The 13,158-nt window shown below is 46.4% G+C and overlaps 1 protein-coding gene across 1 annotated transcript in view; it reads left to right on the plus strand.

Moving 5' to 3' along the window:
• The window catches only part of NFATC2 (nuclear factor of activated T-cells, cytoplasmic, calcineurin-dependent 2), a gene marked incomplete at its 3' end in the record, with an annotated part of 123,582 nt that overhangs the window by 272 nt on the left and 110,152 nt on the right, over positions 1-13,158 (plus strand). Inside the window, exon 2 of the mRNA XM_015423187.1 lies at positions 2,146-2,948. Coding sequence (XP_015278673.1) covers positions 2,146-2,948 — 803 coding nt within the window. The remainder of the gene's footprint in view (positions 1-2,145; positions 2,949-13,158) is intronic.

Genomic DNA, 13,158 nt, shown 5'->3' on the forward strand with positions numbered 1-13,158 from the left:
CGCTGAGAGGGGGGGGTGGGGGGGGGGTAAGGCGGAGGAGACGGGCATCTGTCTCTCTTGTCGTCCCAGAGAGAGCCCAACACATATGGAAAAGGAGGGGGAACCCAAAGCAATAGTGGAAAACCAGCGACAAAAATGTCAGTGCGGAACTGGCAGGAGACCTCGGTAAAGAGCGCCGTGCGGATTCTGGGTGCTGCTGTCGACCACTAAAGCGATGGGTTGCCGATGGGGAAGCAAAGGGACTTCTCGCTTTCCAGGGCTTGCTGGTGTCCGTAGGTCTCGCTCTCCGTGTCTCTGGGCAGCGACCGTAGGCAGGGGAAACAGCAGCCCGCCAGCTGGGGGGCTTGCGGCCGGCGTGCAAGGGACCGGGACGGAAGGAAAGGAAGGGGGAGCTATGGAGGGGGAGGGGAGGCTGGCCGAAGTCCCAGGGGGCGGGGGGGGTGTCCCCGCCTTGATCGGTCCACAAGCAGCGCTGTTTTCACTCCGGGAGAGTCCTGCAAGCATGAATGGACTCGGCGGGGAAGATCGCCAGATCATATAGTTGCACCTCCCTCCCCCCGTTATATAATCCGGAACAACCACCTCGCCTCTGGCAGAATTTGGCGGCAAGTCTAAATATTATTTATTTAGATTCAGGTGGGGAGCCGAGTTGGTCTGAAGCAGCAGAACAACGTTTGAGTCCAGGGGCACCTCTAGGACCAACAAACTTCGATTCTGGGTATAAGCTTTCATGCGCAGGCACAAGAAAACTGATAGCCAGAATCCAACTTTGTTGGTCTTAAAGGTGCCCCTGGACTCAGATTTTGCTCTATTGTGCATTTACTCCGTATAAGCCCTGCCTTTCTCCCCAGTGGGAGACCTGAAGTGGCTTAGAACACTTTCCCATTTTACCCTCCTCACAACAACCCCGTTTGGTAGGTGAGGCTGTGTGCCTGGCCCAAGGTCACCCAGCAAACTTCCGTGGCAGAGTCGGGATTCCAGCCCCGATGCTAGTCTGACACTCTAACCACCACACCACACTATACAATAGTTTACCAGGGAGTTAATCCCATTGAGCTCAATGGGATTTACTTCTGGATATGCACGATTCGAATTCCATTGGTCAAGTCTAAAAACCTAAACATGCTTTTAAAGAACAGGGAATGTTCCTTCTTCACACTCTCCAACCACAGGGCAAAAGTGCTGTTGGTTATTATTGTTATTATTTTATTATTACTAGCATGCATACTTAGCTTGTATCAAGTATAATCATAGGTGGCATGTTTTTTGAGTGTTAAAAGAACTTCACACACAGCTCAGAAATTTTCATAAGGGCAATCTTGGAGACATGTTATTACAGACAAAGGCACTGTGAATGAGAGCCATAATTGTTTGCCTAAGGCCTCCAGGTGACAATGCAGCCTGTCTGATGTAGTGGTTAAAGTGTCGGGCTAGGATGCAAGAGAGCCAGGTTCGAATCCCATCTCTGCGATGTAATCCCACTGGGCTAGTCACTGTCTCATCTTAATTTACCTCAAAGGGCTTTAAACTGCTGTAGGTGAGACTGAGAGTGTAATCTTTCTTTTCTTATTATTCTGATTATTTCTTTATTTATATCCTACCTTTCTCCCCAATGGAGACCCAAACCGGCTTACATTGGTCTCCTCTCCTCTGTTTTACCCTCACAACAGCCCTGTGAGGTAGAACAACGTTTGTGTCCAGGGGCACCCTGAAGACCAACAAAGTTTCATTCTGGATATAAGCTTTGGGGTGCATGCATGTATCTGATGAAGCGTGCCTGCTCAGGAGAGTTTACACCCAGAAGAATTAAACTTCGTTGGTCTTCAAGGTGCCCCTGGACTCAAACGTTGTTCAACAGCCCTGTGAGGTGGGTTAGGCTGAGAGCGGAGGGCTTGGCACAAGGTCACCCAGAAGCGTCCATGGCATGAGTGGGGATCCCTGAAGTCTCCCAGAGATTAGACCCACTAGGACACCACGCTGGCTCTCCGAGGCCATTAAAGGAATGCCTGTAATTAACCCGGGCGGGGACAACTCCATGTTTCGCTGGCCTTGCAGAGACGCAACTGGGGTCACCCCCAGCCTGCCGCCCAGCTGAGTGGGCGGAGAGAGGGAAACCACTAGCGGATCCCGGCGTCCTCCCCCGAGGGCCTCGGAGCCACGGGCTGGCGCGCTGCCGCCGCCCTCGATCTTCAAGCAGCCACACTGCCCGCCCGGGAAGGCTCAGGCGGGTGACTCATCGTCCCCAACCAGCGGCCGGCCTTCCTCGACCTGCGCCTCGGCAACACCAGCCCCGGAGGCGCCCCTTCGTACCTCGCCAAACCCGCCGCGCTCCTTTGCAGAGATCCAACGGCAAGCCACCCTCACCCCTCCAATGGCTCGGCGGCAGGCCCGGCTGGAAAGCAGCAGAGCCGGCCTGCACAACCGCCGGCTTCTCCATTCTCTGCCAGTCGTTGGAAAGGGCACCGGGGAGACCCGTCGGGGGCAGCAGCCGCGCTGCAAGAAGACCTGCGACTCAGCCGCTCAGCGAGCCGCCCTGGTGGCTGGACCAGCGCCCTGCAGTTCCGCCGGCGACCTCCTCCTCCAGAGGCCGCCCATGGCTGGCAGGCGGGGCTTGTGGCGTGACGCGGGCGGGCGGGCGCGGGAGAGGCCGGGGGTTCCTCGGCGGCGTTGGGGCGCGGGACCGGGGGCCGAGTTAGGGTTACGGAGGCTTTCTTGGACTGGGAGCTCCACCGCAGAGGCCGCGGGGGGAGGGAGGGGGAACTGGGAAGAAAGAAGCAGCATTTCGCGGTCGGGAAGAAAAAACAATCGTATTCATATCACTGCCGTCAATAATCCTATCAGTAATTCTATCACTATGTATGAGGGAGAATCCGACCGATTGCCTTTCAGCCCCCCCCCTCCACCCCCGTGCAAAATGTATTCCACCATAAGCCTTGTCATAGATTCAGGTGAGTACCTGTGTTGGTCTGAAGCAGCAGGACAATTTGAGTCCAGCGGCCCCTCGAAGACTCACAGGGTTTTATTCTGGGTATAAGCTTCCGTGTGCATGCGCACTTCTTCAGATAGTTTGAGTCCAGCGGCCACTCTAAGACCAACAAAGTTTAATTCAAGGTATAAGCTTTCTGAAGAAGTGTACCTGCACAGGAAAGCTTATACCGTAAATAAAAGGTTGGGCTTAAAGGTGCCACTGGACTCGAACTTTGTTCTGCTTCAGACCAACATGGCTACCCACCGGAATCCGGCTACCTCAGAATTAAATTTCGTTGGTCTTAAAGGTACCATTGGACTCAACCTTTGTTTTATAAACGTCCATGAGAGCTTGCTTCATCAGATACATGGAAGTGTACATCAAAGCCACTATACTGAGGAGAAGTCCCCATTTACAAAAAAGGAGGGGGAGGGGTGTTGTTTGTAACTTTTAAGTAGAGACATCTGCTATGTATGGGCACATCAATGCATCTGATGAAACCAGCTCTGGCCCACACAAAAACTTAGGCTGGAATAAATGTTGCTAGTCTTTCAGGTGCCACTGGACTCATGTTTAATTTCATCTTCATGTCACTTTCCCCTTCATCTTTCTCTCCCTCTCTTCTACTAAGAAGCAGCCTCTTCTATTAAAGGGCCATGGCTCAGTTGCATACACACATGCCCAAAAAGGCTCTGGCTTCACTGTAGCGGGTCGAAAGCTAATTAACATCTGATGCAAGTAGACGAATGGGTACCTGCCCTTAGAGGGGTAGGGGGCACCCACCTCTGACGAAAGAGGCATGGTGGTAATACGAACGGTATGGCAGATGGTGACAGAAGCAAAAGAAAGAATATATACCACCGAGGGTGCCGGTAGGACAGCCCCCCCCCCAATCCTAGTTGTGGCCCAAGATAGGGAATAATCAGTTCTTAGAACGAAAAAATGTGAACCGCCCAGAGACCCCTTCGGGGGTTAGGGCGGTATAGTAAATCTAAGGTAATAAATAAATAAATAGTATAAGTGACAACACTACAAGTCTATTTTGTTGCATGGTGCCTATTTTGTTGCATGGTGCCTATTTTGTTGCATGGTGCCAGTTTGGTGTGAGAGCCAGTTTGGTGTAGTGGTTTGATTCCCCACTCCTCCACTTGCACCTGGCTGGATGACCTTGGGCAAGCCGTAGTTCTGATAAGAGGTGTTCTTGAAAAAGAGCAGTTTCTGTCAAGAGCTCTCTCAGCCCCACCCACCTCACAGTGTGTCTGTTGTGGGGAGGGGAAGGGAAAGGAGTTTGTAAGCTGCTCTGAGACAACTTTGGGTAGTGAAGGGCGGGGTATAAATCCAATCTCTTCTCTCTCTTCTTCTAAAATCTAGCTTGTTAAAGAAACCTGGCAGCTCTGCCCTCATTCTATTGTTCCATACTGCCAGCTTCTTAGACTGGTGAGAGTTTCCAGGGGATGATGGTTACCCCTGCTGGTTTGCTTTGGAGGAGACCCCACTAGAAACTCAGTGTATTTCTGTAATGTTTACTTTATTTACAATTTATACCAGTAGAGCAGAGGCAGGAGTGTAGCCAGAAAATTTTGGTTGGTGGGGTGTGGGGAAATAGGGGGGGGGCACCCTGGCTGCATCTGTTTCTCCTCTTGCAGCAGCAAAAGCAGCAGCTGCGGCTCCGCTGCGACCTCTACTCCTCCTCTAGTCCTTTCAATTGGAGAGACTCGATTCCGGCCTGCTTTTCTGGCTAAACTTGTGGGGGGGGGGGAAATCACTGACTCTCTTTTGCATTTCACAATTTTATTTTATTTTATTGGAATTTTATTTTATGGCATTTTAAAAAACCTATTTATTTTTTGGCCCGGAAAAAAGAAAATGAGACTGAAGCTTCCCTAACTGTGCCTGGGGTCATTTTGAAAACCCCCCACACATCTTACGTTTTTAAAATATTTTTAAAACAAATTGGAATAAAAAAAAAATTTTAAACTGTTTTGTCCACAGGGCATTGCCCCCAAATCCCCCCCCACACTACGGGCCTGAGCACAGGTGAAGGCAAAGAAATGGCCCTGAAGTACCAGATACATATTGTTTCAGAAAGAGAGAGAGAGAGATGTGGCACCTCACATCTCTTTCGCCAGTTCACAGCAGCCTGCATAGAAGCCGAGGCCTAGCACCGTAGATGGAGGCTCCTTTTGGCCACCAATGGGCCTATCCCCCACGAATCTCTCTAATTCCCCCATCAAGCAAACATTGTCTTAGCACCTGACTTTGTTCTTCTAAGGCCAAACCCATAAAAACTGCCCCCATTTAGGGACCACTGACATTCAGGACATAAGAGCCCTGCTGCTGCCTCTGTAGATGGCACTTCCCTTTGGTCACCATGGTTAGTAGCCACTGATGGGCCCATCTACCATAAATCTAATTCTGACTTCAAGGAAACATTCTACTGTCTTGGGACCTGGCTGGATTCCTTTTAGGCCAAAGCCATAACAATACAACCTGAGGAAATCCAAGGGGATCCTTGTGGACTGGCGATTTCTCACTGAAGTCCAAGCTAGTACCCTGTGTCGGTATAGCTCCTATTCCCATAGGAATTAGAGGCAGAAACTAGGTTAACTCCAATCATGGGGTTGTTCCATATTTGTTTTGTTTTATCAGGGAGGTATGGGGCAAAGTAGCTTACTTTCATCATGGCTGCCTAATTTGCAATCAGGTGGGCAAGGTGTCCCTGGGTTGTTGTAGCCCTGTCGTGGACCTCACTCTACCACCCCAGAATCCTCCCTCCTCATTCAACTGTGTATGTAAATAAGATCTCAGTATTAAAGACTGGAGTGGTTCTGCATTAAGAAATTCAATCCCAAATATGTTAACTCTGAAGTGATAGAACAAAGTTAGAGTCTAATAGCACCTTTAAGACCAACAAGGTTTTATTCAAGGTGTGAGCATGCATTCTTCGTCAGACGAAGAAATGGAATTACATATCATAGTCGTATATATAGGTTTGTTAAATTAGTATGCAGAATAGTGAGGACACATTTTTTAAACAGATCAAAAGAATGACAAGAGTCCAGTGGTAATGGCACCTTACAGATGGACAAAGTTGATTTGATCTCTGGCTTTCATGAGTAAGAGCTCACTTCGTCAGATGCATGAAGTGCACATCCATTAGGCGGGTATATTTATACTTGAAGCTATAGGCAAGACAGAGAGGGGAGACGTTTGTGCATCTCATAATGTGACTCACTGAAGTGAGTGCAAAATTTCATGTTTCAAGATATGAATGTGAATCGTCCTCTCTTATAACAGCTTCACAGATTTTCTTGCTCAACTTGAACTATTTCATCATTCACCTCTTCGGAGAAGAAGCCTAGGATGATAATAACATCTTAGGACTTCTTTGCCGCTACTTGGATCAACATACACATTTTATTATGATATGTACATTCCATTGGTTTTCAAGGCCGCTTTCAGATTTTTTAATGGGGACGTGGAGATTATGAGCAATTTTTCCATTGGCTTTTCTTCCCCAAACCACACCATGTCTCAGACTGGGAGAAATATCTCTGACTCAGACTGACCCCAAAATTGAATGCTCCTTTAAAAAAAAAAGATTGATTTAATTTGCTTTTGGAAGGTAGGTGGGTCTCAGCACATACGTTTTGTTTTTAACCTTCGATATAATGTGCTGCACCCTTTGCTGGTTGCCAGGCCAGCTCTAAGTGGCAGTGGGAACAATTTGGGGGTGGAGATCAGCAGAACAGCTCCATGTGATGCTGCAACATCACTTCCAGCTAGGAACCTGGAAGTGATGTCACTGCTTTGTACAGCACTCTAGTATTTCTCCCAATCTCTATAGTAAAACCCATAGATAGGAGAAATTCCTAGAGCACTGCTACATTGTAGTGATGTTGTCTCCCTCTCATTCCCCTCTGCTGCTTTATTGAGCACTGGTAGGGGACAGAGAACACAAGGGGGAGCTTGCCTGCTTGTAATGGTCAGATGGCAACCCGAATTGAAACCCTTGGTGGGCAGCAGTTAACTGGCCTACTGAGAAAATTGTTGAATGGTTAGTTGAATTCAGATCTCATTCAGTGGATTTGTTAGCTGAACTCAGATCTGCAGAAGAGTGCATTTCTTTCTTCCGGATTCTTTTTGCAACTCTCTGCACACTATGGACTCCGTTAACTGACCAGTACAAGCAAGTGCGGTAGAGCGGTTAGAGAGTTGGGCTAGGACTGGGGAGACCTTGGGTCGGCATCTCACAGGCTAGTCTACCTCACAGGAGTGTTGTACAGATAAAATGGGGATGGGAAAACTATGTGCACCACACCAAGCTCCTTAGAGGCTGGGCAAGATTGAAAAAAGCAATAGCTACAGAACCAAGCCCTCATTCATGTATGGCAGTTGTGGTTTTGTTGCTGCTTGAAGTTTTGCATGAAGTGGCTTTTTGCCTGGTGGTGGCAGTTTCAGGCAGGCCAACGCACTGGATCCAGCACAAGGTTCCGTGCAAGGATCCCCACTCTGCCCAGTTTTCTCCTATCCTCAGCAGCCATTTCCAGCCTCCAGAACATTTATTCCCGGGTTTGAAGGACCCACGTGGAGCTATTAAGCTGTGCAAGTTAATGAGCTGGGGTGAGGAGGGGAAGAGTAGGAAACTGCTCCCTTCTTCCTCTTCCATCAGCTGAGTTCTACTCATGGAGGAGGCAAGAGTGTATAATTTCACCCAATCCTCACTGCTGCCTCCTGATCGGCATACCTATTACTCCACGGGGAGCCTGCAACTCCAGAAATAACCTTTCCAGGGTCAGAAATGGCTGGGGGGGGGGGAGAGAAAGCTGGGAAAATTAGGAAACATCACGACTTTCTGCTGATGGATCACAGGACCCATCCCAGTATTTACCTTTTCAAGGCAAAGTCTTAAATCTTCCCAGAGTATGTCTCACCACTTGAGGACACATTCAAACAGTTTCACTATGTATGGTAGGATCACTTTGAGGTTTGGTCAAAAAGATAATGGGATCCTTGGGTATTTTTCTGATCATAGATCATAACATCTGTCCTTCTAGGGTGATTTTACTGAGATGGAAGTCCTCAGTAGCAAGGGAATAGAAACGGATTCCCCTCAGTGGCTGATGGAAATATTAACAGAGCACTAATAAATATTTTGCAAATGATAACTAAAGTACTCCAGCTAATGTTGTAGTGTGCAGCAACAGAAGAAAGCTAGCCATATTCAGGACCTACTATGTTTGCAAATACTGAAATTGCTGTTTCTGCTGGCGCTCGTGGGGTGTGATCCTCTCTTTCAGTGCAATCCTAAACCTACTGATTTTAGTGGACTTAGACGGGTGTACCTCTGCTGACGATGGCACTGTACGTCACAGAAACGCTCTGCCATTTACAGCAAGCACGATCAATATTTGCTTTAGCCTCATCAAGGGTTGTCTTTAATGTTCCTTTTGACAGTTGTGCATGAAGTGGTGCTATGCTAAAGACAGTTTGGTGGGGATCTGCAGTTAATTTAGCATGCAATGCAAGAACAACCTTTTAAAAAAGTGAATGACGGTCTCTATTTAATTTGAACGTCTCCGTGGACGCATGTTTTTCCTTTCCTGTGAAGAGGCACAGCTATAAAGGTGTGCATTCATTGCTTGGCAATTATCTTCCTCCCACAGGGAATCGTAGCATCTGAGCTCTTCTCCTTGGGGTGGAAGATGTGGTTTTGCTAAGAGTGCCAGAGCATTACCATTGAAGTGTGCTTGCAGATTAATGTGACTCATCATCACTGTATGTAGAGGGGAAGCTCATGAACTGATTTAAGAGTCTCCTGTGAAATTAACCGTGAAAGCTTGCGCGCACAGTCTAAGAAAGGTGATGTGCCATTATGGCCATACATGTACATACATCTTTATGGAGAAATATATGCAAAATGCAAAGAGTGCATGGAAGCTCTATATGTTTTTATATTTGTATATGAGGTAGGAATGGGCCCTTGTTTGTTATTTTAATTTATGTTGAATAAATACATGTATATTTTTGTATGTTTCATAATTAGATTTTTAGAGTTGGCCCTCTTCTATTCTTGACTAACCTTTTTAGGTTGTGTATTCAAAGCTGCCTTGAATGCATGATATGTTGTGAAACATCTAATTGAAGTGTAATGTAAAGCTTTGTCCTGGGCTAGGATCCAAATCCATCCAATCGTTTTACTAGCCCAGGAAGCACCTAACCAATCACTTTCAAGCAAGCTCCCTGAGTGGGAACATCCGTGATTGGTCCTTCTGTGAACAACCTTATTGGTTGGTATTTGTACAGTGGGTGTGGCTACATTAGCCGGGAATGTTTAAAAGCAGGACAGCTGCAATGTAAAGGCTGTTCTGGCTATCAGATGTTGATCCGTGTTGGAGTTGTGTTCGAGTTGAAGAATAAAGTTGTGTTCTTGCTGAATCACTCTCCGACTTCTTTGTTAAGGGAGCGACTTAACACAAACCCTATCATCCAGCAAACTGAGAGCATGTGTATATGAACAGATGTCTAGAGATATTTGGAAGATCTATAGAGGATGGGAGAGAAGATAGATCAAAACAAAGACACTTTGTTACTTGGAATGCATGGTTTCAGAGATGCCCACAAGTTTTGATTAGTATCATTTGCAATCTTGCAAGGAATCTTTGGAGCATCTCTGGAATGATGTTGTCCAGGGCCTCTAAGTCGCAAAATGTCTCTGATTGGTAAGGACAGACAAAAGGAAATACTTCTTTACACAGAGTGATTAAAATGTGGAATTTGCTGCCAGAGGATGTAGTGATGGCCACAGGAATAAACAGCTTTAAAAGGTTATTAGGTAGATTCATGGAGGATAAGTCTATCAATGGCTACTGGCCATGGCGACTGAGGGAAACCTCCGCATTCAGAGTTACTAAATCTCTGAAACCCAGAGCTAGGAGGCAACATCAGGGGAAGGCCTCGGCCTTTGTGCCCTGTTCTTGGCCCTCTAGAGGAACTGGTTGGTCACTGTGTGAGACAGGATGCTGGTCTAGATGGACCACTGGTCTGATCCAGCAGGGCTCTCCTTATGTTCTGATGGTCTTCTCTGCCACCCTCAGTAGTTCTTCCCCTCCAGTACTAATTGTTGCGTATTACAAGTTGAAAACACTCAGTATATCTGGGGTTAAATGTTTGTTTATGTTACTCACAGGAAGTCACATGTTTCTCATGTAACCAATGTTCTTTAGATGTAGAAAGCCTGGGAATTTTCTCCCTGATCTAGGAATTTGATTGGGACTAAAGTGTCAAGGTGTATTACCATTTTATGGCTTCTCTTCCCGTCTTTGTTTGGTGTTCTGAAGAAGAAGAAGAGCAGCCATAATCTCTCTTCTAGTTTTGACTTTGTAGTGCAAGGATGTAGCCGATTTAGCTCTGTTGTTATTTTCATCCCAGTTACCCTTCTCATGCTAGAATTTAGTAAAAACTTTATATTTTAATCACACATGGACTCTGAGTCTGAATTAATTTACTCTGGCTCTGCTGGACTATCTTATCTCTGGTAAATAACAGCTTTAAAAGGTTATTAGGTAGATTCATGGAGGATAAGTCTATCAATGGCTACTGGCCATGGTGACTGAGGGAAACCTCCGCATTCAGAGGTACTAAATCTCTGAACCCCAAAGCTAGGAGGCAACATCAGGGGAAGGCCTCGGCCTTTGTGCCCTGTTCTTGGCCCTCTAGAGGAACTGGTTGGTCACTGTGTGAGACAGGATGCTGGTCTAGATGGACCACTGGTCTGATCCAGCAGGGCTCTCCTTATGTTCTGATGGTCTTCTCTGCCACCCTCAGTAGTTCTTCCCCTCCAGTACTAATGCGCCTTATTTCATGTGGCATGGTGCTGGGGCAGCAATCCTAAGAACACCCCACTGAATAACAGGAGTTCTTTATTTTATGTTATGTATGGTCTGCCTTTCTCACAGGGACTCAAAGCAGATTACACAGAGGGAGTCAATACAATCAACTGGATGGGGCATTCCGTAAACAACAACCCAGAATTTGGATTGCAGAACCAACCAGAAACCTAAAAAACAGAACCGAAGCAAAGCATAAGTGTTAACATGACACATGATGGGAGAAATCCTAAGCAGGTCTACTCAGAATTCTACTCAGGTGTATTCAATGGGGTTTACTCTCAGGGAAATGTTCTTAGGACTATATATTGTTGAAGGCTTTCGTGGCCAGAGTTCATTAGTTGTTGTAGATTTGCAGTTCTTAGGACTGCAAAGTAAATGATGCAGAATGACAGGGTTCCCCCCCCCAATAAGTTTTGCTCTCTCTAGTAGTCCCAGAGGGAGCAAAAGACATGTGGAAAGCCCCCCCCCCAAAAAAAAAACAATGGGGACAAACTGTTGGGTATTACAAGTTGAAAACACTCAGTATATCTGGGGTTAAATGTTTGTTTATGTTACTCACAGGAAGTCACACGTTTCTCATGTAACCAATGTTCTTTAGCTGTAGGATGCCCGGGAATTTTCTCCCTGATCTAGGAATTTGATTGGGACTAAAGTGTCAAGGTGTATTACCATTTTATGGCTTCTCTTCCCATCTTTGTTTGGTGTTCTGAAGAAGAAGAGCAGCCATAATCTCTCTCTTCTAGTTTTGTCTTTGTAGAGTAAGGATGTAGCCGATTATGCTCTGTTGTTATTTTCATCCCAGTTACCCTTCCCATGCTAGAATTTAGTAAAAACTTTATATTTTAATCACACATGGACTCTCAGTCTGAATTATCTTACTCTGGCTCTGCTGGACCATCTTATCTCTGCTAAATACCATTTTTCAATATCTCACTATCAGACAACACAAACGAGTGACAAAAACGACAGTGCGGAAGCGGCCTTAGTAAGAGCCAGCTTACAGCAAACTATACACAGTGGTATAGACCACAATCCCTAACAATTTGTCCATAGTTTGGGCATTGCTCCCTGAATCAGTGAAGCTCAGTGGATGACTCTGTGTCAGTCATTCTCATACTAACCTACCTCACAGGGTTGTTGCAAGGATTCAGTGGAGCAGGGCAAGAAAAGGATCCACTGTTCTGAGCTCCTTAAAGCAACGGTGGGCTAAAATGTTTGTGAATCTTTGATTATAGCAAATGATTTCTACAAGTCTTGGCTCCTGGGATGTTTGGGAGAAAGGCAGGTATTTAATTTTTTTTAAATCAATCAGCCAGTCATGTATTTTATACATGCACACATGACACCTTACCAAATGAATACCAGTTCAATAGATGCTTTACAGCCTCATGCCCCAAGCAAATCCATTTGGAGGGCTACAATTCCCTCTCCCAGATTCACACACTTTCCCCATAACCATAGATCCAGAGGAGTTAGCTGTGGCCCCAGTCACACGGGCCAGAAAACGTGGGGGGGGGCGTGGCTCTTTGCACCGTCGCAATCTGATGTGCGATTAGGCAATCAGACTTGACGTCGGCATTTACTGATCCATTTGACTTACCCTTATCTGTTATAGAGATATACTTTTGAAGTCTATACAGTGAAACTACATTATTATTATTGACTGTTTTTCTTCTTGTGTTTACATACTGGTTTGTATTACTGTTCAATGTGTATCTAAATTTTTCTATGAAAATCAAGTTATGTTAAAGTTAAAAGTTATAAATAAAGTTTTAAAAAAAGACTTGATGGCAGCACACCGGGGCTTCCACCGTCGGCGCGCGCAACAAAGAGGACGCTGGCGCGATCACACCACAGGAGTCCGGAGGCAGCCCGAGGCAAACCATTTGCTGGTAGGTCGATCCTGGTAGCTTTTAACTATGTGGCTTTGGCGGCTTGCCATGGGATGGCCACGGGAGTGTTATGCCTCCCAGATGTTCTGGTGAGATCGCGCCCGGAAAATCCGCTGGAGTACCGTGCCTTCAGTGGGGCAAATGCTCCGTGTGACCAGGGCCTGTGTTAGTCTGTTGCTGCAAAATAGTAAAAAGCCCAGTAGCACCTTTAAGAATAACAGACTTTATTGTAGCATAAACTCAAAGGCTTATGTTACAATAAAGTTTGTTAGTCTTAAAGGTGCTACTGGGCTTTTCCAGTTTGGTGTTGTAGTTAGGAGCCCAGACTCTAATCTGGGAGAACCAGGTTTGATTCCCCAATCCTCCACATGCCACTGCTGGTGTGACCTTAGGTCAGTTACAAGTT

This window comes from Gekko japonicus, unplaced genomic scaffold (assembly GCF_001447785.1).
Source record: "Gekko japonicus isolate JY-2015 unplaced genomic scaffold, Gekko_japonicus_V1.1 scaffold737, whole genome shotgun sequence".
NCBI classification, from domain to species: domain Eukaryota; kingdom Metazoa; phylum Chordata; class Lepidosauria; order Squamata; family Gekkonidae; genus Gekko; species Gekko japonicus.